The sequence below is a fragment of the Puma concolor genome, chromosome B2 (assembly GCF_028749965.1).
Source record: "Puma concolor isolate L17-30 chromosome B2, mPumCon1.1.hap2, whole genome shotgun sequence".
Taxonomy (NCBI): domain Eukaryota; kingdom Metazoa; phylum Chordata; class Mammalia; order Carnivora; family Felidae; genus Puma; species Puma concolor.
Window position 1 is genome coordinate 55865961 of NC_141671.1, and position 26369 is coordinate 55892329.

The 26369-nt window shown below is 38.5% G+C and overlaps 1 protein-coding gene across 1 annotated transcript in view; it reads left to right on the forward strand.

The window, feature by feature from the left end:
• PRIM2 (DNA primase subunit 2) overlaps positions 1–26369 on the forward strand; it is a 342261-nt gene that overhangs the window by 258463 nt on the left and 57429 nt on the right. Inside the window, exons 11-12 of the mRNA XM_025925313.2 lie at positions 11145–11271; positions 17155–17237. Of these exons, the coding sequence (XP_025781098.1) occupies positions 11145–11271; positions 17155–17237 (210 nt within the window). The remainder of the gene's footprint in view (positions 1–11144; positions 11272–17154; positions 17238–26369) is intronic.

The window sequence follows — 26369 nt, forward strand, 5'->3', positions numbered from 1 at the left end:
TCACAGGTGACCCTTAAATCTTGTTTTCTGAGTCACTTGGGTACAGTGAATATGAAGAAGACAAACCCCCTAGCCCACACACCATCCTCATTCCTGAACAGATAGCTTTCCATTTTCCTCTGATGATTATGGCAGGTTTTTGTTTTTTTTTTTTTTTTAATATACACAGGTAATCTTTTGATATACTGGCTTTACTGAAAGTGATCTGCTTAATCAATTACTTTATCAGATTATATAGATGTGAAAAGTGAGAGGATTCATTTTCAGAAATACCAAATAAAAGCTGTGCTATTTAACAGTAGGTTTACAACCTATTGGAAATATGTACGATCCCCTCCCCTGCCCCCACAATGGACTCCCAAAACCTTAGACACTTCACTTCCTGGTTCTTCTAACCCCTCGCGGTTTCTCAGGCTTGTTTTTCATGGGCTTTGCAATGAGTATGCACTAAAGAACTGCAGTCTCTGCGTCACCTCAAGGAATGTACATTTGTTGTCTTGCATGGGCTTTGGTGACTTCAGGGTAAGGCTGTAGCCTCTCTACTACTCAGCCAATGAGGAATCAGGGGTGGACTTCCTGCTAGGAGATAAATTGCCTGCTGTAACGCCCAGAGTGTGCCTATCCACCACACTCTTGCAAGAATGTTGATTAAAACCTCACATCACTGTGCTCAGAGTCTCTGCGCCCCTTCATTGATGGGGTTAGTGGGCTTATTTCTCACAATAGGATCATTCCATTTCATACTTTTTCTGTGGGTTTGGCATTTCACTTTTTTAAAAAAAATTTTTCTAATAAAATAGCCCATCAAAATTTTAAGATTTTAGCTTGATCTTGCCTCAGGGAAATTTGAAGGAAAGACAATCAGCATGCCCTGGGGTCTAGAACTGCAAGTGTTCTCCATAAATTCAGGGAAGGGGATTAGGGTGTTAAGATGGAAAATGTGGCCCACTTTTTCAGATGAAACTGTAGAGGAGGAAAAAAATCTTTTCTCTTTACCTTTCTTAAGTTCCCTAGCTGGGGCTCATAAATCAGATTGGCATAGAACAGATTTACAAGAAAAAAAGAAGTTTATTAACGTATAGCGCATACACATGGGAACACCCAGAAATGAGTAACTCAAAGGGGCGTTTTCAACTTGGGCTTTTATGCTGTTTTAGGCTAAACAAAAGAAGAGGATTGGGGCTTCTGGGCTTTGTGAGGTGGGGGGCAAGTTCTGGGGAGTTGATTGGGAAAATAATGCTAAACGAGGGTTATTCAGTAAGCTTTGTTATGTGGTTTTAAGTCAGTGTGTTCTCTAATGTGATTTTCTCACTGGTAGGGAGTGGGAGACCTATTTACTCTTGGTAATTTCCTTTACAAAAAGAAAACTTAGTACCTGTTTTTAGAGCTTGTCCTTCATCTGCTGGTTCTCAGTGGCTGTTCAAAATAATCCATATGCCAAGGTGGCATATTTTGAGTGGCATATTCTGGCACCCTTCAAAATATAATATAATGTATGTTCACACTTTTTCATGTGAACTCCCAGGAGTATTCAGTGATATACTTGCATATAAAATGGAACTGATTTTTAACATTTCACTTTTCAAACACGGTAAAACAAGTTTATACAATTTTATGCAAATAATTGTAGCGAATAATTATAGTACATACTTGGCATTTTACAGTTTACAGATTTCTTTTGCATAGAGTGAAGTATAGGTCTCATTACTACAATATTAAAAATGAAAAAACAGACTGAGGTAATTTATAATTGCCTAACATTATTCAGCTAGGAGTGGCAGAGTTAGAACCAAAATCTGTTATCTCTCTAACACCTTGCTGCCTCATAAGCTTGTGAAAAGTTCTCACCCATGAGAAATGAATTAACTGTTGCAGAGCAGCAGACGAAATATTTAGTACACCATAGGAGGTATTTTACTGAATTATATTAATAGTAGCAATGCCTTCCAGCTGTAGTACAGATTTGAAATTGCTTAACTGATTTTTTTTTAAAGGTTCTATAAAGAGTTAGAGGGAGGAACTAGATTCCAGGTTTTTCTGATGAGGAAGCTGGAGGCAAAACATGTAAGCAATTTAAGTAATATTAAATCACACACCAGATCTGACCCACTTAAGATAGCCTTTTCTGGTTAATAATAAAACTGATTACCTTGGTAATGATAACAGCTCTAAAGTATTGACTCTGTGCTAGATACTATACCAATTGCTTTATGAAAATGAGCTAATTAATCCCCACATCACCCTATCTGTTAAATACTACTCCTTCTGATGAGGGAGCATAAGGCAAGCTGAGGGCAAAGCACAAACTAACAGTCCCTCCCCCAGCCCCAAGTGGGATATGTGTAACATTCCTCAGGCACTCCTGCTGCCCAGGAACAAAGGAAAGAAAACAAATGGTTAACTGATAGAGATCACAGTCTTGCAAGACATGAGTCTCCATTAGTTTACAAATATCCTAGTAAATTACAAGAAAAAGGCAATCTTATCAATAGTTTAATCTCCGGAAACCTATAACCCCAACATCACCCTCCCGTCCATAGTGATGTGGGGAACAAAGGCAAGAATGAAATGGCAGGTAAAATTAAACTTCCTTATACCCTGCAGCCCATTGACAAATTCTTGAGGCAAATACGGAGTATAACATTTCTCCAGGAACTCCCTACTGTCTTAATGTTAATGCTTTGCTAGAGGGAAAAACAACCTTAGCTTGATAATAACTAGGCCTCCAATATCCTGTGAGTCTTCCCTAGCATATGAAAATCCCTTTGGAAACTTCCCCTTGACTTTACCTTCCCCACCTCCCAAGTTTTTTACACCAAAAAACGTCTCAAGAATTCTTTCTTGGCCATCAGCTCCAAACCCCCATCACTTCACAACCCTATCACTTCGTGTGAGAGTGTGTGTGTGTGTGTGTGTGTGTGTGTGTGTGTATACGAACAGTATATATGGGATCTTTACAGATTGGTTAGTAACAGCATGTGGTAAGACAGGATTTAAACTTGGGTATTTGACTTAAAGCCCTGCCTTAGAAGCCTTTTCTTCTTCCCATACTCTGTGGGGCCTCCTAGTCTCCTTCAGTGTGTTTTTGGTTAGGGTATGTGTGATTTTTCAGTGACCTTGAGAGTGAAACTGTGGTTGAAGTTAAGGGTTAAAGAGAAGTATTTAGAATCTGCAGGTAACTGATGACAAAATTAGTTTTATAGGTAATAATTGAGTAGTTTAGTAAGTAGGCATTTAAAAGGGGGTCACAATACATTAAATGCCTGTAGTGTGCATTCTGGTTATTAACATTATAAGTGAAGCTTTAGGGAAATGACACAAGAAGAAGTTATCAACAGGTTAGAAATTGTAGAAGATCGAACAAGAACATGCTGAGAAAAGGCATTGGGATGATTTCATGTTCTTTCCTAGTTGTAGGTCCACTTGTATAACCCTGCTGCTAAGCTGTGAATTCCTGTTGTTACTTACAGCTAAACTTCCTGGGACCAAAGTAATGATCCTTGATATGCTGAATTGTGGGTATTGAATTAATTCTCTTTGTAGTTTAGCAGACCCTCCCTTAGTGTTTTTTAAATATGTAAATTAGAGCTCCAAATTATTGTGGGTTGGAAACAAATGTCACTAAGGAAGGATCGAAAATATCCTGTTGAGAAATACTATATCATTACCCTCTTCTCTGCCTTCATATGTGTGGCTGTTTTGCCTCACTTAGGTCAAGAAGATTTTCCTTTTCAAATATAAATGTGTCTCTGAGGGTACTTGCTGTTTACCCAGTCTCACTTCATTGTGCAAGCTGAGCTTGACCATAATGAATGGCAGTTGTTGCTTTGCCAATGGGAATAATAATTGGGCTTGGGGCTTTTCTTGGTAGGAAAGACATTCTTCCAGGGAAACCATACATTGTTCTTCTAGGCAATTGAATGTTTACGCCATGGCCTCTGAATATATATACTCATAGCTTCTGAGTAGATTCTGGTATAAATACTTTTTAAACCATAATAAGATAAGGTCACTAGATCAGGTGCCTGGTTAGCTCAGTTGGTTAAGTGTCTGACTCTTGATTTTCGCTCAGGTCATAATCTCACAGAGAGTTCAGGCCACACATAGGGCTCCGTGCTGACAATGTGAAGCCTGCTTGGGATTCTCTCTCTCTCTCCCTCTCTGTTTATCCTTTTTCTGCTCATGCGTGCAAGTGCACACTCTCTCAAAATAAATAAATAAACATTTAAAAAAAGGGAAACGCAACTTTGAGAGAGACTTTGAAAGAGACAGGGTAGGAGCAGGATAAAGAAGTGCCTATTGTATAATTTTTCTTGTGTTCCATTGGTAACATAGTGCCCCTGAAAATAATTTACTGTTGTTTTTGGCAGAAATTGGTGTGTTGCCAAGTGCCATGGCTTGCATGTCAGGACTAATTTGGAAGGTTGAAAACTGCCACTTACCGCCAAAAGACCAGTGTTGATTTTTTGGCATTTCCCATCACTGGACAGAATTGTCTGTCTCCCTATTTCTGTGCCCCTTGCCTGCTCATGTTCACACACCTTCTCTTTCTGTCTCTCAAAATAAATAAATAAAATTTTTAAAAAAAGGGAGGGGCGCCTGGGTGGCTCAGTCGGTTGGGCGTCCGACTTCGGCTCAGGTCATGATCTCATAGTTTGTGAGTTTGAGCACCGCGTCAGGCTCTGTGCTGACAGCTAAAAGCCTGGAGCCTGCTTCGGATTCTGTGTCTCCTCCTGTCTCTGCCTCTCCCCCTCCCATGCTCATGCTCTGTCTCTCTCTCTGTCTCTGAATAATAAACATTAAAAAAGTTTAAAAAAAGAAATATTTCTTTGACTTGTAGAGGTGGATACCTAGAAAGTGTTCTCTAAGAAAATGTCAGCAAGCCTTCTTGCTCAACTATAGACCCCAACAGTTATTTCTTACTGCATTTTCTTGAGGTGTTGGCAGTGTTGGAACATTCTAAGTACCAGACCAGAAACAGGAGCAGAATGCCTAGAAGACCACACCTTACTTGTCCCCTTCCCTGCCCGTGATCCCATACTGAACACATACCGCCCCCCACCTGTGGTCATGTGCTCTCTCTTTCTGCTCTTTTGCCTATACCTTCCTGACCCTCCCTTTAGAAAACACTAGGTCTCCTTCTTATCAGTGGAGAGGTTGGTTGTTAAAGCTTGAGCTTGCCACCTCCCCCAGCTGCCGGCATCCGAAATAAATCTCTCCCTTTCTCTTTTCCAAACCCACATCTCCAGTTATTGACTTCTCTTGCGACAAGTTTTTCTGGAGTTTGTTCGGCTACAGTATTGGCAAACAGAGCCAAGCAGCTATGCTTTTGATTTGCCTAGCCCCCTGGAGATTCCCTAGGATGGAGCAGTTGGCTGCTGTGGTACACCAGGGGTTACCCATTTATTTCCTGAGTTAGCAGCTGTGATAGATCATTTGGTAACGAAAACATCTCCCAATCAGTGTACCTTCTGTACAATATTTCAAGAGTTTGCTAGTCTGAAAACTAGAGAAGACAGTTTGTGTGATAAATACATGAATGGTCTGAAAACTTAATTATAAGGTCCAAATTTTAGACATACATACATACATGGAGGCAGTAAATAAGTTGGAACGAAAAGGGAGGTGAAAGATACTAGTTTTAGTTTTTCTTCCTTTAGAGAGAGTACCTTGCCATTGTGAGAAGGGAGATGTTTCATTTTCAGAAATACCAAATGAAAGCTGTGCTGTCTAATTAACAATAGGTTTACAACCTATTGGAAATATGTGGGGCTCCCCCCTCAATGGAGCCCCAAACCCTTAGATACTTCACTTCCTGGTTCTTCCCCTCTCTGTTTCATGGGCTTATTTTGGGGGGCTTTGCAATGAGCATGGACCAAAGAACAAAGGGAGGAGGGGCTCAAAGTCTCTCGTAATCTCAGGGAATGTACATTTGTTCCAGTCAGACTACCTTTTGCCTTACCTGGGCATAGGCGACTTCAGGGTAAGGCTGTAACCTCTGTAGTACTCAGCCAGTGAGGAATCAGGGGAGGGACTTGAATGCTCGGAGATAAGTTGTCTGCTGTAACCGCCCTGAGTGTGCCTGTCCAACAGACACCTGCTCTTGGAAGAATATTGATTAAAGCCTTATTTCACTGTGCTCCATGTTTCCCGGTCCCTCCTTCGATTGGGTCGATGGGCTTATTTCTAACACTATTACTTGCATAGAATAGCTGACCCAAAGTTTTCTGAAGAACATACGGAAATCTTGTATCTAATTAAATTCACTCCATACCTAAAATTTTTCACAGAGATTGATTATAGTTAATGTTTATGACTGATGAAACAAACAGAAGGTATTCATTAAAGATGTTAGCTGGAAATTTTTTTTTGCTGGAACTTTCAACATTCTGGTTTTCACCAATGAAATATACTGATTTGAAAGTTTTTCTTCTTTTTTGAAAGTTTTCTTTTAGTTGAAATGCCATTTGTTCTCCTGGTTGTAGTTTTCTAGTGGGCAGATAGGTAGTTATGAAGCCATAAGCTACCAGTTGTTGAAAACTCCAGCAGGCATTTTTTAAATAAAACTTGGTAAGCTGATTCTAAAACTTATATGGAAATTCAAGGACATAGAATAGCCAAGATAATATTGAAAAGGAACACAGCAGCAGGACTTACATTATCTGAATTTGAGACTTGCTCTAAAGATTACGTAATTAAAACAATGTGGCATAGACAAAAGGACAAACATACAGATTAGTGGAATACTAGACCCACACATTTATGGTCAAATTTGACCAGGGTACCAAAGCAATTTTTATTTTTATTTTTAATTGAGGTATAGGTGACATACAATGTTATATTAGATTCAGGTATACAACATAGTTATTCAACAATTCTATACATTACAAAACGCTCACCATAGTAAGTGTAGTCTGTCACCTTACAATGTTATTACAATATTATTGACTGTATTCCCTATGCTGTACTTTCTATCCTCGTAACTTGTTTATTTATTTGTAAATTTTTATTTGAGGGAGGGGGAGAGAGAGAAAAAGAGGGAGCGAGCCAGAGAGAATGAGAGTCCCAAGCAGGCTGCACAGAGCTCGACACGGGGTTCCATCCCATAAACTCTGATATTATGACCGGAGCCTAAATCAAAAGCTGGACACTTAACCAACTGAGGCACTCAGGTGCCACCCCTCCCCCATGACTTATTTATTTTATAAGTGGAAGTTTGTACCTCTTAATCTCCTTCATTTATTTCACCTATACCATCACTTCCCTTCCCTCTGGCATCCACTAGTTTTTTCTTTATATTTATGAGTCTCTTTCTATTCAAAGAAATTTAGTAAGGAAAGAAAAATATTTTCAGCAAATAGTATTGAAGGGTACTAGAATATGCCACCCCAAAATATGTCACTTTGACATAAAAATTATTTTGAGCTCAAGGCAACTGAAAACCAGCAGAAGCCAGAAGAACTTTTTACCTCCTCCTAACTGCCTGAAAATAAAATATAAATTTCCCCTTTTAAAGGAAATTTACATTTGTTAAGATGTCTCTGTATGGGGAAGAGAGCTACTCCAGACAACTCTTATCACCCAAGAGACTCATCTGCAAAACAGTACAACCTTTATTTGCCATATATTTCCTCCGCTCACCTTCTCAGAACTTGCCTCTCCCACCAAGAATCCCTTTTTCTTGGTTTAGCCTAAACTGGTATATAAGCCTCACTCATATGGCTACCTCCTTGAGTCCTGTTTCTTCGTTAAGACTGCCATCAGCACACTTTATGTACATATGTAATTAAATGGGTTTTTTTCTTGTGAATGTCTTTGATCAGTTTGATTCCTGAGCCCCAGCCATGAACCATGAACCAGCCATGAAGATCCTTCCTCCCCTAGAGGGGTAGAAAACAACCTGGACTTGTACTTTACCTTACACACAAAAGTTGAGACGAAAAGGACCTGACTTTAGAGATTAAACATCATGGCTTCTAAAGGACAGCATGGGAGAATATCTTTGTAAGCTGACTGAGGACACAGGGAGCATTACCATAAAAAAAAATTGATAACTTGGGGTTCATGAAAAATAAACACATTTACTTACCAGAAGACAACAACTTTAAGAAAATATATAGACAAGCCACAGATTGTAAGAAAGTATTTCTAACACCTATATCTGACACCAGGGCTATATCCAGAGCTTATCAAGAATTCCTACAAGAAGACAATCTGTTTTTTTAAATGGGAGAAAGATTTGAACAGACACTTCACAAAATAAGGCATGATGAATGGATAAAGAAGAGTTGGGATGTGTGTGCGCGTGTGCGTGCGTGTATACACACACCCACACACATACATATACATACATACAATGGAATATTACTCAGCCATCATGGGCACCTGGGTGGCTCAGTTGGTTAAGTGTCCAACTTAGGCTCAGGTCATGTATGGTCCCGCAGTTCATGAGTTCGAGCCCTGAATCGTGCTCTGTGCTGACAGTGCAGAGCCTGCTTCAGATCCTGTCTCCTTCTGTCCCTGCCCTGCTCATGCTCTTATTTCAAAAATAAATAACAAAAACAAAAAAAACACCAAAAACCCACAGAATGAAATCTTGCTATTTGCAATGATGTGGATGGAGCTAGAGGGTATTATGCTAAGCAAAATAAGTCAGTCAGAGTAAGACAAATACTATATGATAAGAGGGAACCAAACCAAAACAGACTCTTAACTGGAGAAATAATTGAGGGTAGATGGAGGGGGGTGAGCAGCAGGATAGGCTAAATGGGATGAGTATTAAGGAGGACACTTGTTGGGATGAGCACTGGGTGTTGTATGTTAAGTGATGAATCACTAAATTCTACTCCCGAAACCAGTACTACACTATATGTTAAGTAACTTGAATTTAAATAAAATCTTGGGAAAAAATATATATGCATATGCACATATACATATATGTATCTATATATGGTCAGTGATGCAGGAAGTCAATATTGCAAACATGAACATGTTTGAACAAAGGTAAAGATTCAAAGAAACAGACAAAAAACCCAAAGTAAGGCATATGAAAAGAAAGGATATGAAAAAGTGCTCACAAGAATTACTCATCAGGGAAATGCAAAGTGAGATATCACTGCCTACCCTTTAGACTGGCTAAAATGAACAAAATTGAGTCAGCACCAAACTTTGGGGACAGTGTGGAACTCTCATGCATTGTTGGTAGGCTATAAAATAGTATGGTCGGTCACCTTGGAAAACTATTGGCAGCAATTCTGGCAGCATTTGAGAGAAATGAAAACATAGGCCCACAAAAGTCATCTACAAGAATGTTCATGGTAGCTTTATTGGTAATAGCCCCAAACTGGAAAAATGGCCCAGGTGTCCATCACCAGAGAACTAGATAAACTATCTGGTATATTCATACAATGAAACACTACTTAGCAATAAAAGGAACAAACTGCTGATAGTGTTAGCAATCAGTCTATCATAGCTGCTAACTCAGGAAGTGAACGGGTAAGCCCCGGCATGCTGCCATGGCCAACTGCCCCATCCTGGGGAATACTGAGAGGGATGGACAAATCGAAAGCATAGTTCCTGGCTGGGTTTGCCTACACTGTTGCTGAACAAACTTGGATAAACTCATCGTGAGAGAAGCTCATGATGAAGGTTTAGAAAAGAGGGAGAAGGTTTAGAAAAGAGGGAGAAATTTATTTTGGGTGCCAGCAGCCAGGGTGGTGGCAGGCTCAAGTCTTAATATCCAACCTCTTTCATGGCAAGTTGGATGCCTAGAGTTTTATAGACATTCAGGGAGGTACGGGCAAGAAAGCATGCAGAGAACATGTGATCGTGGTTGGGTGTTGGTATGTGTTCAGCACTGGATCATGGGCACAAAATGGGACAGGTGGGGTATGGTCTTCTAGGCATTCTTTGTTATCAAGGCCTTTCTGTCTGGGTGGTTGGAACATTCCATTCATTGCCAAAACATCTTTGTCAATGCCTCAAGGAAGCGTGATAAGAAATAAGTGCAGCAGGTTTTAGTTAGAGCATGAATTAGCAATCTTGTCTTTTTTTGGTTTTAACTGTTGGGGTCTATAGTTGAGTAAAAGGGCTTGTTGACAGTATGTGGAATGAATGGCATAAATCTCAAAACATAAAGTCATGAAACAAGTGAGTTATAAAATACTTTATACTGTGTGATTCCATTTATATAAAGTTGTAGAATAGTTAAAACTATGGTGATGAAAATCACATCGGTAGTTTCTTGTACGTATGGAGGGGAGGGAAGAATGTTGACTGGGAAGGGGCACCAGAGAACTCTGGGTGATGGAAACATTCTGTCTCTTGATAGGAGTATGGATTACATAGGTACAGTGATTTGTCAAAACCAATAAAACAGTAGACTTGAGATCTGTGTATTTCAGGTTGTAACTTGAAATTTAAAAATCTCACCCCCCCAAAATAATACAGTATATTACTCTCTTAATCTAGTTCTTTCTTACTTTCCTTGAAGTATTAGCTAAGTCCTACTATTCTGAGCTTTTCAATCAATGTTAGTTCCTGTTTTCTTTCTTTCCCACCCACTTCAAACTCCTTTTTATACTGTTAGCTTGCTTTGTAAACATGGAGTCAGGAATTCCAGATGGGAGGCAATTGCAGTAGTTCATTAATCAAGCATTGGCTTGCATTTCTTCTTGCTTTGCTTCTCTTTTACACATTGCTTCTCTCCTGTAGTGAGAATACAGAAGAAGGGATTAATTGTGTTATGCATTTCAGAAGTAGCATAGGTAGGATATAGGAATTCAGGGAGTACTAAGATAAGGGGGTTGAGACTAAACTGATATACATTCATTATAAGCTCTGGAATCAAACCAAGAAATGGGTGATTTGATTACTCTCAGGAAAGGATTATCCTCATTGTTAAACATATATACATGTAAACGTTTGCTGTCTTTACCTGAATAATTTGTTTCCTGTAAGTTTTGCACTTTTAAAAAAATGTATTTGTACATGAAGGGCTCGAATGATGTATAGGATATGTACATCTACCTATGAATGCTGAATTTATTTTAGAAAATACCATTTTGTACTCTGATTATAGCTGTCTGTCACTGCTGACACCACTAGATGATATTGACTTACTTTGCCTCTTCTTTTTCCTCCAGTTTGACAAAGGCTACTCTTACAATATCCGTCATAGCTTTGGAAAGGAAGGCAAGAGAACTGACTATACACCTTTCAGTTGCATGAAGATTATTCTAACCAATCCACCAGGCCAAGGGGATTATCATGGTAAGTGCTTCCACTGGATACATGTCTGTGAAGTGTAGAAACCCCACTAGCTCTATAGGAAACAGTGAAGCAGTGTGATTGATGGCTTTTTGTATCACCATATCCCTTGTAGCTTGTGTCAGTCACCACTGTGCTCCTGCACTGTTCTAGAGATCTGTCGTATTACTGAACTAGGTCAGCAAGAGAGTTTATTCAGCTATGCTAAAGATTGTGCTGGACCAGGCTCTTTAGTTCTCAGTGTCCCCCTTCACCTGCCATTTTCTGATTCTCTCATGATTAGGAGACTAATACAGGTTCTTCAAAGGTTTTTGAAATTGAGTACCTTGAATTATAGAATAGTTGATCCATTAATTTTCAAAAGACTACTGAGGAAAGGTGTGTTTTAGTATCATTAATGAATGAGATTGAGTGAGGAATTTAGCGGGTCATGGTATCAAACATCTGTCAATTCACCTGAGTTACTGTAGGTTGAAAAAAAAAAAAAAGGCTAAACTTTTTATTGTAGATTTCTTAGTTCAATTTTTTTCTAAAATAGTTCTCTGCACATACCTTGAAAAGTTCCTCATTTGTCTGGTATGTCAGAGAATGATTTTAATAATCCACATTAGTAAATACTTTAGATAACTAAAGCTTACTGCAGTATGTGTCAGAACTTTTTTCTTTTAGCACTTTTTTTTTTTAACGTTTACTTATTTATTTTGAGAGACAAAGAGAGCATGCACATGAGCAGGGGAGGGGCAGAGACAGAGGGAGAAGCAGAATCCTAAGCAAGGTCTTTGCTGTCAGCACAGAGCCTAATGTGTGCTTGATCCCATGACTTGTGAGATCATGACCTGAGCTGAAATCAAGAGTAAAACACTCAATGAGCTGAGCCACCCATGCGCCCTTGGCATTTCTTTTAATGTGTAGAAGGATGTTTGTTAATTATTGTTTCAGCATCTTGAATGTAATTCTTTATTAAAAGATTATGCATTTATAGGCTGTTATGGATCAAGATACAAATAATCACAAACAGAATTTTGAGGAAGATGCTTGACATGTCCAGAGCATTAAAAAAAATGCCTTTACTTTCATATTTAATAGATAAAAGGTGGCCAGTACTGGTATTCACAGTGAGTGGTTCTCATCACTTGTGTCAGTTACTTTAAGGTACCTTTTAGAAATGCATATTATCAGGCTCCACCCTCAGACTTATAAAGTCAGATTTATTTGCACGTGCCCTGAATAATTGCTTATGTCTTCTACACTTTGATTGACCACATACTTCTATTGAGAAAATACATTACTTTTCTTAGATCATTTAGTTTGGCCTAGTAAAACTCCCAGGGATTCTTTTATCACTTACCAGATCCTAGAACTCCCACTTATGTAGTTGATTTTTATTAGCTCAAATGCAGGATTTTATATTGCTTATTCCTGTTAAACTGAATCTTATTCCAGTCCATTGTTTATTTTATTTTTAATTTAAACTCTATCAGGTAAAAAATAATCTACTTAGCAGACACTCAGTAAGTTCGTATTATTTGTTAGAAACATTGATCTGTCCTTATTTTAATGAGTAAACTTAATTTTTTTAGAGCACTTAGGTTCACAGCAAAATTGAGCAGAAAATACAAAGAGTTCTCACATACTCTCTGCTGCACACTTGCACAACCTGCCACTATCAGCAGCATCCTTCACTAGAGTGGTTTGTTACTTGTGAACTGAGAATGTGTAATCTGCTATTATTGGATATAGCCATTTTATAGATATCAATTATATTAATTGATGGTGCTTTTGAATTCTGATTATTGTTGCTGATTTACTGCCCGCTGGATCTGTCCATTTCCTTTCTTTTTTTTTTTTTTTAATCTTTATTTATTTTTGAGAGACAGAGCACAAGCAGGGGAGGGGCAGAGAGAGAGAGGGAGACAGAATCCGAAGCAGGCTCCAGTCTTTGAGCTGTCAGCACAGAGCCCAACCAGGAGATCATGACCTGAGCCAAAGTCAGACTCTAAACCGACTGAGCCACCTAGGCGCCCCAGGATCAGTCCATTTCTGATGGAGAAGTATTAGAGTCTGTAATAGGGGATACATCAATTTGTCCTTGCAGTTCTACCAGTTTTGCCTCTTGTATTTTGATGATCTATTGCTAGATGGATACACATTAAGGATTGTTATGTCTTCCTGGAGTATGCACTGCTTTATCATTATGTAATATCCTCAATGTATTTTCCCACTCTGAAGTTTTTATATTACCTTTACTTACTCTCTGATGTTCTTTTCTTTAGGTAGACCCAAGTTCTGGCCTTTATCATTTTCCTTCTCTTTGAAGAGCTTTTTTAACATTTCTTGCCTTGCTGGTCTACCGGTAACAAATTATGTCAGTTTTTGTTTGTCCAAGAAAGTATTTCTTCTTGTCTTTTGAAGGATAATTTCACAGGGTACAGAATTCTAGGTGTGTGGAGGTTTTTTTCCCCCTCTAAATACTTTACATATTTCAGTCCAAAAAATAAATAAGTAAATAAATAAATATTTCACTTCACTCTTTTGCTTGCATGGTTTCTGAGGATAAGTTAGATATAATTGTTATATTTGCTTCTCTGTAGGTAAGGTGTCCCCCCGCCAGCTTCTTTCAAGATTTTTTCTTTACTTTTTATTTTCTCAAGTATGAATATGATATATCTAAGCTATATTTTGGGGGGCATTAATACTGTTTGGTGTTTTTCGGACTTCTTATATCTGTAGTTTGGTATCTGACATTTATTTGGGGAATATTCTCCATTGCCTCAAATACTGCTTCCATTCCTTCCTTTCTCGCTTCTGGAATTCTCATTACTACCCTTCATAATGCCCCACAGGTGTTACATATTCTGTTCTTATTGTCTTTCTTTAGTCGTTTTGTCTTTGTTTTTCAGTTTTGGAAGTTTCAATTGGCATAACCTCAAACTTGGAGATTCCTCCCTTAGCCATGTCTATAATAAGCCCATAAAAGACATTCATTTCCATTAGAGTGTTTAGTTCTCTAGCATTTCTTTTTGATTCTTTCTTAGGATTTCCATCTCTCTGCCTCCATTATCTGTTTTTGCACATTGTCTACTTTTTCCATTAGTGCTCTTAGCATTAACCATAGTTATTTTAAATTCTTGGTCTGATAATTCCACTATCCCTGCCATATCTGACTCTAGTTCTGATGTTTGTTCAGTCTCTTCAAAGCTGTATTGTTTGCCTTTTGATAAGCCTTGTACTTTTTGTTAAAAAGTAGACATGACATACTGGATGAAAAGAATTCCAATAAATAGACCTTTAGTAATATGGTGGTAAGCAGGGAGGTGGAGAGGTTGGTGTTCTGTAGTCCTCTGCTTAGTCTTTTAGTGAGTCTGTGGCCCTTGGCTATTAACTTCAACAGTGACTCAGTTTTTCTCCCTTAGGTGGGACAGGATGCCTAGAGGAGGCTGGAGTTGGGTATTTCCCTACGCCTGATAGGTTACCTCTGATAAAACCCCATAAGTTTAGGCTCCAGTAAAACAGTTTGTTCTGAGGGCAGGCCTTATTAAGAGTAGATTGTTCTATAGTATTAAAATGGTTACTTTTCCCCTCCCCATGCCAGAAGCTTGAGAAAATTTCTCTCTATTATTCCCCGTGAGCACTTGGTAGAGCTCCTGGAAGTTAGGCTTACGAAGTATGGGGCCTCCCTATGACTGGGTCTCCTTGGAGTTTTTGATGCTCAGACTTGTCCAGACTTCAAAAATTTCTCAGTTATAGGTAAGGTTTTTCCTACCCCAGCACTGGTTCCTGCAGAGATTTCTGCTCTGGTATGTTGTGATTTTCTGTATCTGCCACTCTCTCCAATTTTAGGGGACAGTGGTGTGCCCTGTGATCTGATTTCTTTGATGAGTCTAAACAGAGTTGTTGATTTTTCAGTTCAACTTTTTCCTGGTTAGGATGGAGCAGTGTATAAGCTCTTCACAGGCCAGACTAGAAATGAGATATCCCTGTCCTTTTAGTTTTACGTTGTTCATAAAACTGTTTAGTCCCCTGTGTTGGTATCATTTCGTTAACCAGCACTGTTATGAATCTATACATAACTACATTCCAGACTAACTTTATCCGTCTCTTCTGCAAATGGATGTTGGAAAGTTTTGTCAGATACTTAAGTGGGTGTGCATTCACTTCATTTTTGGTTACCTGGTTCAACCCTGTCCAGTTTTGAAGATAATTTTCTTTGACGTGGAAGAAGGAAAAAAAATAAACAGGAGTTACTGAGCTTTATTTTCTGTCTGTTATCTGTTAAAATAACACCAGCTTCTCTAAGTAGTAATCGTTTTTTTCTGTTTTTTTGCTTATTGTCAGCATAGCTTAATAACACTTTTTTGTGACCTTTAGTACCTTGGCAATCTTCATTTTCTTCTTGGCTTTGCCCTTTATAACTTTTTCCATACAGATACAGTCATTATTTCAAATGTAATTTGGATAATTCAATTAATCTCCTTTTTTTGTGCCCTTTAATAATTCTGGGCTTACCCAAGAATTCCTTGTGCAGCCTCATTTCTTTCTTATTGGTATCTTTTGCAATTTCATTATCAGATTTTTATTTATTTTTATTTTTGAGAATAATAACGACAGCGTATACATGTTGAGTGTTTACTATATGCCAGGAGCATATAAAAGGTTTATATTGTGTTTTCACAAGAGTTCTGTGAGTGATTATTTCCTTCACTGGGCAGAAAGTGAAGCTCAGTCAGCGACAAGATAAGAATTTGCTTGTGGTCTCCCACCTGCTAGGCGGGAAACTGAGATTCAGACCTAGGTGTTACAGCTCCAGACTCTTAGCCACATGTTACACAGCTGCTCATTATGTTTCCTTGTACTACAGGTTTATAGTTTTAATCTGAATGAAGTATAAACTATGAATTTTGTGAATTTTCATTATTTGTAGGAGTCCATAGGGTTAGTGGATGTTTTTTATAGTTAAGATTTTTGGTAAACGTGTTTGTTTGGCATCTAGGCCCTTTCCTGTTTTTGCTATAACCCATTTCCCATTGCTCTCATTAAAAATGCATAATTGTTTCTAATTAACTTATAGATCCATCATCTGTATACTTAAAAAAAAAAGTAACCTGCCTTCCAAAATTAAATTTTAAAATAAGTATTTTCATTTATATTGCTGTTTCTTATTAAAATATATGAAATTTTCTAGATTTTGTCCTTATAATACAGTTTTTACATTTCATTTCTTCTGCGTTCTTATTTATGCAAATACTTTAGTAGTTCATCATTATTATTGCATTACTCGTGAAATAATACAGAGATGATGTGTATCTACAAAGGTTATTTTTCTGTGAAACACTTTCTCATTTGTCTGTCTCATTCCCATCTGTGGTTCCTATTAAATTTGTATGGATTTTACTTTGTGGGAAATAGACATAAAATTTACATCTGAAAATGATGTGAGATTTTTATATTTTTTGGAGCTTGTACATTTTTCTTTTTGTTTACATTATCTTCTCATAGTCTTTTAATGTAATTTTTAAAAATAAGAATAAAATGTGAGATTGTATAAAGTTTCTAGATAAACTGTTTTATAGCTACCTTGTGGTTATCTCTACTTGTTAGCAAGTAGCATAATTAAAACTGTTTCCTCTTCCTAGCGAATGGGCAACTTTGCTTGAGAATGCTGTAGTGTTTTATGTAACTCTTGAGCCTGTAGTGTCCTGATAACCATACAACTAAATCGTCATTTAGATAAAGAGAGGAAAGCAGTTGCACCCATGGGCAATTAACTTTTTTATTAATAAGCTGTTAGACAATTAAGGGGAGCTTAGACAGTCTCTCGAGTGTGGTATTGTACTAAGTCCCGGGTAAATAACCTTGTTGGTGTGCTGGCTTGTTTTTCGTTGTCAGGGTGCCCATTCCGTCACAGTGATCCAGAGCTGCTGAAGCAGAAGTTGCAGTCATACAAGATCTCTCCCGACGGGATAAGCCAGGTAGGTCAGACGCTGCCGCACATCCTCAGTAATGAGGAGTCAGACAGTCGCTGAGTTTCACTTACGGTTCTTGCAGTGGCGCTTTGTACTGCTTGTCAGGGCTCACACCACACATCCTGTCTTCTGCATGAAGTAAGCTAAAGCTTTGACTTGCCTGGCTTAGATTCCTTGGAAATTCTAGTTCTCCTGTCTGCCAGGCTGCAGTCTTATTTTTCTTGGTAAGAAAGGAAGCTGGAAACCTTTTTTCTCTCAATTTGTTTTATTATCTCAATTAGGAGTATTTAAAAAAAATAAATTTTTAGAGGAATACATTGAAGGTTATTAACGAAGCTGAAAAGTAATGGCATCATATTTTATTTTGGGAAATTTTCTGTGCTGCTTATAGGTTAAAGCAGATATAATATAGTGGCTAATGTTCTGATTGGCATCAACTCTTACCATGTTAAAGCTATACTTCTAAGGGCGTCTGGGTGACTAAGTCAGTTAAGCTTGACTTCAGCTCAGGTCATGATCTCCTGGTTCGTGAGTTCGAGCCCCACTTTGGGCTCTCTGCTTTCAGCACAGAGCCTGCTTCGGATCCTCTGTTCCCTTCTCTCTCCCTGCCCCTTCCCTGCTCATGTTCTCTGTCTCTCTCTCAAAATTAAGTAAACATTAAAAAAAAATCTACACTTCTAATGGTAGTTCATAGGGTTGAATAATCTGTCAAAAATACTTTGGTAAATAATTGAGATAAAAAAAAGAAATGTTCAAGTGTAAAACCAAATATTTAAGAGTAATTTAGTAAATGTGCTTTAAAAAATATTGTGACATTGCAAAGGCTGCTGTCTCTATGTGCTCTTGAATTGACTTGGGATTTGAAGTTAAAGAGGAGTATCTGCTTCCTTAGTTTAAGAAGAACAATACATGTTTTAGAGCTGTGACATTCAAATCATTATATGTCCTTAATTATTTTTTCTTAAAGTAATTACTGTACAAAACTCTACTTTTTTACTATGTCCAAACTTTGAATTTAACTTATTTCAGATCTTGAGAGTTTTGTGGTTCTCTGGCTAAGGCAGTGGTCAAAGTGCTGTTTTGAAATGCAAAGAATCGTATAAATCCTGCTCCTACAGAACCAGAGTCTGAAAGAAAACATGCCAAGTGTGATGAGAGATGTACACATAGAATGTCTTAGATCTTCTGAAGAGGGTGGCCTATATATAACCAAATAGGGGAGGCCAAGGAACACTATCTGGAAGAGATACTCCATTGTTTTTTTGTTTTATTTTTTCCAGTTTTTATTTTAATTCCAGTTAGTTAACATAGAGTGTAGTACTAGCTTCAGGTGTACAATATAGTGATTCAGCACTTCCGTACATCACCCTGTGCTCATCAGAACAAGTACACCCCTTAATCCTCATCACTTATTTATTTATTTTATTTTTTTTTTTCAACGTTTATTTATTTTTGGGACAGAGAGAGACAGAGCATGAACAGGGGAGGGGCAGAGAGAGAGGGAGACACAGAATCGGAAACAGGCTCCAGGCTCTGAGCCATCAGCCCAGAGCCCGACGCAGGGCTCGAACTCACGGAGCGCGAGATCGTGACCTGGCTGAAGTCGGACGCTTAACCGACTGCACCACCCAGGCGCCCCCTCATCACTTATTTAATAAACCATTCATCCACCCCTCCCCTCTGGTAACCATGAATTTTTTCTTTGTAATTAAGAGTCTGTTTCTTGCTTTGTCTCTCTTTTTTCTTTGTTCATTTGTTTTGTTTCTTAAATTCCACATATGAGTGAAATCATATGGGATTTGTCTTTCTCTGACTGGCTTATTTCATGTAGCATACTCTCTAGCTCCATCCATGTTGTTGCAAATGGCAAGATTTCATTTTTTTTTATGGTTGAGTAATATTCCATTGTATATGTGTATATACCACATCTTCTTTATCCATTCATCCATCCATTGATGGACACTTTGGCTGCTTCCATATCTTGGCTCTTGTAAATAATGCTTCTATAAACATGGGGGTCCAATTATGCTTTTGACTTCATAGTTTGTATTCTTTGGGTAAATACCCGGTAGTGTGATTGCTGGATCATAAGGTAGATGTTTTTTTTTTTTTTAACATTTTGAGGAACCTCCATACTATTTTCCACAGAGGCTGTACCAGCTTGCATTCCCAACAGCAGTGCACAAGAGTTCCTTTTTCTCCATATCCTTACCAACACGTTGTTTCTTTTGTTGTTGATTTTTGCCATTCTGTTGGGTATGAGGTGATATTGTAGTTTTGATTTGCATTTCCGTGATGGTTAAGTGATGAGGTAAACATCTTTTCATGTGTCTGTTGGCCATCTGTATGTCTTTTTTGGAGCTGTGTCTCTTCAGGTCTTCTGCCCTTTTTTTTTTTTCCATTATTTAATTTATTTTTGAGAGAGACAGGGCATGAGCAGGGGAGGGGCAGAGAGAGAGGGAGACACAGAATCTGAAACAGGCTCTGAGCTGTCCACACAGAGCCCAACACAGGGCTCAAACTCAGGAATGGTGAGATCATGACCTAGGCCAAAGTCAGACACTTAACCGAGTCACCCAGGCACCCCTGCCCATTTTTAATTGGATTATATGTTCTTTGGGTGTTGAGTTTTATAAGTTCTTCATATATTTTAGATACTAACCCTTTATTGGATATGTTATTGCAAATATCTATTCCCATTCCATAGTTTGCCTTTTAATTTTATTATTTCCTTCATCATATAGAAACTTTTCATTTTGTTATTATTTATTTTGAGAGTGCACGTGTGAGTGTGCATGCAAGTGGGGGAAGGGCAGAGAGAGGGGGAAAGAGAATCCTAAACAGGCTTCATGCCCAGCGCTGAGCCTGATGTAGGGCTTGGTCTCACAACCCTGAGATCATGACTTGAACCAAAATCAAGAGTCGGATGCTTAATTGAGAAACTTTTCATTTTGATTTGGTCCTAGTAGTTATTTTTACTTTTGTTCCCCTTGCCTCAGGAGACATCTAGAAAGAAGTTGCTACAACTGATGTCAAAGAGGTTATTGCCTATGTTCTCTTCTAGGATTTTTATGGTTTCAGGTCTTACATTTAGGTTTTTACTCCACTTTGATTTTGTGTGTGTGTGTGTGTTTGGTGTAAGGAAATGGTCTAGTTTCATTTTTTGCATGTTGCTGTCCGATTTTCCCCAGCACCATTTGTTGAAGAGATTTTCTTTTTCCCTTTGGATATTCTTTCCTGCTTTGTCAAAAATTAACTGACCATGTAATTGTAGGTTTTTTTTTTTTTTTCTGGGCTTCCTATTCTGTTCCGTTGATCTATGTGTCTATTTTTATGTGAGTACCATACTGTTTTGATTATTACAGCTCTGTAATATAACTTGAAGTGTGAAAATGTAATGCTGTCAGCTTTGCTTTGCTTTTTCAAGATTGCTTTGGCTATTCAGGGACTTTCGTGGTTCCATACAAATTTTAGGATTGTTCTAGTTCTATGAGAAATGCTGATGGTATTTAGATAGGGATTGTATTAAATGTGTAGATTGCAGTAAAGATATTTTAACAGTATTTGCTATTCCAGTCCATGAGCATGGCTTGTCTTTCCATGTTTTTGTGTCATTTTCACTTTCTTTCATCAGTGTCTTAGAGCTTTCAGAGTACAGATCTTTCACTTCTTTGGTTTGGTTTATTCCCAAATATCTCATTACTTTTGGTACAATTGTAAAAGATAATTGTTTTCTTAATTTCTGTTTCTGCTGCTTCGTTATTGGTGTGTAGAAATGCAGTAGATTTCTGTACTTTGATTTTTTTTTTTTTTTATCCTGTGATTTTACTTAATTCTTTTATCAATTCTAGGGGTTTTTTGGTGGAGTCTCAAAATTTCTATATTCAGTATCATGTAATCTGCCAATAGTGAAAGTTTTACTCTTTACTCTTCTCCTCCCCACTGTTGTTATATTTTATATTCTATTATTTTGCGAGTTCCTTGACTGATTTTTTATAGAAATACTCATTTGTACTGCTTTTGGGTTTCCTACCTTTATATTGTCACTTCTGGTCTCTCCTTTCCAAAATGTCCCCTTAATATTTCTTGAAAGACTGGTTTAGTGGCCATGAACTACTTTAGGTTTTATTTGTCGGGGAAACTCTTTATCTCTCTTTCTGTTCTGAATGATAGCTTTGCTGGATAGAGTATTTTGGCTGCGGTTTTTCCCATTCATCACTTCGAATATATCATGCCACTCCCCTCTGGCTTGGAAAGGTTCTGTTAAAAATAATCTGCTAGCCTTATGGATTTTCCCTTGGAAGTTATTATCTTCTTTTGTCTTACTGCTTTTAATTTTTTTTTCTTTATCAGTACATTTTGCTATTTCATTACAACATATCTTGGTGTCAGTCTGCTTTTGTTGATTTTGATGAGAGTACTCTTTGACTCTTAGATCTGGATATCTGTTTCCTTCCCCACTTTAGGAAAGTTTTCAGCTATTATCTCTTGAAATAAAGTTTCTGCCCCCTTTCTCTTTCTTCTTCTGGGACTCCTATAATACAAATGTTACTATGTTTGATGGAGTCACTGACTTCCCTACGTCTATTCTTGTTTTGCAGAATTCTTTTTTTTTCTCTTGTTCATTTTGATTACTTTCCATCACTGTCTTCTAGGTCATTAATTCATTTCTCTGCTTCTAGCCTGCTGTTCATTAAGCATGTTTCTCATTTTGTGTATCATACCCTTTTTCTCTGCTATGTTATTTCTTATCTTTGTGTGAAGGGTCTCATTCATGTCTTCCACTGAGTATCCTTATTACCATTATTTTAAATTCTCTATGAGTTATGTTACTTATATCTGTTTCACTTAGGTATTTGGGTGTGGCTTTGTCCTTTTACTTCATTTGGGATACATTTCTTTGTCTCCTCATTTTGACTAAGTCTCTGTACCTCTTTCTCTGTGTTTGGAAAGTCAGCTATGTCTCCTGTTCTTGAGGGTAATGCCCTTATGAAAAAGTGGTCCTGTACTTCCTTGCCTTGTAGTGATCCCTGTTCCCCCCAGCCTGACACTTCTGGGAGTGTCTCCAGTGTGTACTGCGTGCAATCTGCTGTTTTGTCCTGGCCTAATCTTTCTGGCAAGTTATCTGCAAAGGCTCTCTTTGCCTTTTGTGAGTAGCATTTCATCCCTTTCCTGAAGGTGACATATTTTAGCTAGATGTGTTGTGATCTGTGTATGAAATGAGACCTACTTCCAATGTCACCAGAACCAAGGCTCTGCAAAACTCCCATGTGAGGAGACGTGGTGTGAGCAGGTGTTTGGGCTAGTCTTCTGGGAAAGGGGATCTGAGCTCTGAGATTGAGGCAAGGTGAGTGGGAAGGGTGATTCCACCATTGTGTGTGGGGGGGGGGGGGGGCGGTGGGCAGGGCTTGATATAAGCAAGTTAGGTAGCAAATGTTGGTGCTGCACAGCTTCCCGTAGGTGGCTCTGTGCTTATGCTGAGGGGCAGGGGAGGGAAATGGCACCCGCATTTTCTTTTGTTCCCAGAGGGATCTCTCTGTGAACACTGTCTCTCTGGGCTATGCTCTGAAATAAGTAACCCCCCCACTATGTGCTTAGGCACCCTTCAGATCGTTGTTTCCAGGCTGTATGTTCCTAAGCTGTTTTCCCTGCCTTTTTTCCGAGAGCAGTGCCAGTGCCCTCCAAGTTCTCCCAGAGCCAAGCCTGCTGACCTTTAAAACTCTAGGCTTTAAGCCCTACTGGTTGCAAGAATTTATGAAATTCATTCCCTCTCACTTTCCAAGCCAACTGCTTTGGTGATTCCTTTTCCCCTGAGCTGCCTTGTGAGGTAGTCTGTCTCTTGCCCTTCTACGGCAACTGCAGCTCCCTCTCCACTGAAGTGGCCGCTGTTTCTCTATGTTTAGTTGTAGAGTTTGTTCTTTCCATCTTCAGGTCAATTTCTGGGGTATTTAAGATGATTTGATAGTTATCTAGTTATAGTCATGGGACAAGGTGAGCCTAGGGTCCTCCTACTCCGCTGCCACCTTCCAACCTCTGGAAGATCTACTCTTTGAATTATGCCTGGGTCAGGAGTGGAGGATGGGGAGTGGGAATTAAAAGAAGAGAATGCAGGGGCGCTTGGGTGGCTCATTTGGTTAAGAGTCCGACTTCAGCGCAGGTCATGATCTCACGGTATGTGGGTTCAAGCCCCACATCGGGCTCTGTGCTGACAGCTCAGAGCCTGGATCCTGCTTCAGATTCTGTGTCTCCCTCTCTTTGCCCTTCCCCCACTCGTGCTCTGTCTCTCTCTCAAAAATAAATAAACGTTAAAAAAAATTTTAAAAAAAGAATGCAAGAATAAAAAGCAGTAAGTATACAGATTATTAGGATTTGACGCTTAAGATAATGGAAGTGCTATTACATAAACATTAATAGACGAGAGAAGTAAATTGGTTTGTGAGATTAGGTTTAGAGGTGGGATATTTAAATGGCAGACAGAATGTAGATTTGTGCTTCATTAGAGAAGTTAAAAGTGGAAATTTGAGGTTCTTCCCAGTTAGAAATGTAGAACTGTAGGGTTTGAGGAGACAATAGGAAGCTATTCACTTTTATGGAGCCACATAGGATGTGACATGCCATGGGTATGCAGCTAATAGGTCAGTGATAGAACCAGATTTAAAGCCAGGCCTTCTGAATCCACGGGTTTTGATTTGTTTTGTTTTTTCCCCTCTCTCAGCGCCAGTTTACTTGAGGGTGATTATCATGAGTTTTGTGTGTTGTGTGTGTGTGTGTGGTGGGGGGGAGGTGGGTTGGAGGAGAAAGGGAGAACAAAGTAATGGAGAGAGGGGGTAGAGAGTCAAAAACCATGTCTTAAAATGGAGGCTTGGCTAACACTTCCCTTTTGCCAGCAGAGGGAAGCAGAATCGGAAAGACTGAACAAAAAAGGGAGAGGAGGGGAAATACATTAGGGAAACGAAGTATCATACAAGTCTCAGAGAATTTTGAGGAGAGGGTCCACAGGTGTCCTTCACAGCAGAGAGAGGGGGACTGAGAAAAGGTGGTGACTGGGTGCGTTGAGTGGGTTACCCAATTTCGATTTGGTGAAAGGTATCATTGTAGTGGTAGAAATCAAAAGCCAGAACACATTTGCTTAGAAGATAAGGGATTGAAAGACAGCACATTGGATCTGTAGATAGTGATATAAGTAGGCTTTTCAAGAAATGTGCTGGCGAAAGAGATGACAGGGTGATACTAGTTTAAACATCTTGTGATGGCTTAGAGGAGATCTGAACCTGTTTGTATCTTGAGGGTAATCTTAATAAAAATACTTTTAAAAAGATAATCCCTCTTGAATTAAGCAAAATTAACTTTTCTTTCCTTTATGACTATATTGTACATGCCTTTGCTCTTAAACTTATTACACAAGATTATAATTATTTAACCGTTCATCATCCCCTCTAACTTGTAAGTTACCTGAAACGAGGATTAGATTTTTTTTTTAACTTTATCTCTCATAGTAATTCAGTGAGTTTGCACTTGGTAGCTGCTTTAAAAAAAAATGTTGGAGAAGTAAGTGGGCGTAGCTTTTGTATGAGTTGGATGCTAGGTTGTGCTTGGAGGGGTGCAGAAAGAGCCACATGGGAATTCAATGACACAAGTGAAAATCTTATTGAAGAAAGGAGTCTGTATACTTGCACAAAAGGATAGTGACAGAAAAAGGCATATCTTTCTGCCCATTTGGGAATATAGAGAAAAATGTAGAGGTGTGGAACAAAGGGAAATTGGTGGAGTAGATTAAGAGGCCTTAACTCTAACTTGCAAAGGAAAAGGTCTGGTTATTAGCTTAGAGGAGAGGTTAAGAATGGTGTTCTGGATGTAGGAAAGGTTGGGAACTGTTGACAGTAAATTTGATAGGGAATCTAGAAAAAGAATTAACTAAAGGCTTTTTTAGCCATCATAAAGAATCACTTTTTTAAAAATACAGGCAATTACTGTGTCTATTGAGAATATCACTATTTTTATTTAATAGTAATAACTACGTGTTGGAAGGAGGAGGAAGGACAGTAAAATATCCCCCAAACTGAGAAGGCAGTTTGAGACCGAGAAACTAAAGAGGCAACTCCATTCAGTCTACACAGCGTTTTATTCAGGGTAACTTACTGACAGGATTGAACAGGCAGTGACCTGGATAGCTGAACAGCTATTTTCCTTAGAGTCCAGACTTCAGTCCGTGATTTTATAGAGTAAGGGGACACTGGAGGGCTCTGTCTTGCAGTCAGAGGATCTACGAACACTTACCTAATTGATAGCTAACATTTAACAGAACTCGTGTGGCCATCTGTGAGTTAGGAAGGGGGAGAAACTATGTTATTTCTAATTGTTACCTAATCAGATTTAGGAAAGACCAGAACAATCCTTCCTGTGTTCTGGTCAGGGAATACTTTAACCTCCAAGGGGCCTGGAATATGTAGCACTTAGTGAGGTCATCATGTGGACATGGACAAGGTGGTGGGCCAAAGATGGAGTCACTATGGTCTGCACTCCTACACTTGTACATGTTTTGCTTTTGACTCCATTGCATTCCTCCATTTACCCTCAGTCTCTAAGCAGATCCTTTGCTGAGTTGAAGCTGACTAGTGATTTCCACATCAGCCTTTGGACTTGCATGGTAACCTTTTATCTGAGATGAACACAGATGTATAGTGCATGTGGGCAAGCTGTAAATAATATTTTGCTTTCAATTGATGTCTTTTTTGAGTGGATCTCAGTAGAATGAAGCAGCTGGGAGACTGTGTTCTAAAGGGCAAAAAGTTGATGAATGAAAAATCCATGTAAAACATTTTGATAAATGCTCAGTTGCAGGTTGGCATGAGTGCAAATTAGATCTTAAAAACTCCAAGGGCACTTTAAAATAGTGGAAAAAAAGTAAAGATAAACATTAAAATGCATGTAAGGTAAAACTCAATGTAGCTACTTTTATTTCAGAGAACTACTTGAGAAAGATACCTTCCACTATAAAAAATACTTAGATGCTAATAATCAGAATCTTGATGATCAGAAAAGAGATCATTGTGAGTTACATGGCATCACCTACTTTTTTTTTTTTTTAATACAATTTATTGCCAAGTTAGCTAACATACAATGTATACAGTGTGCTCT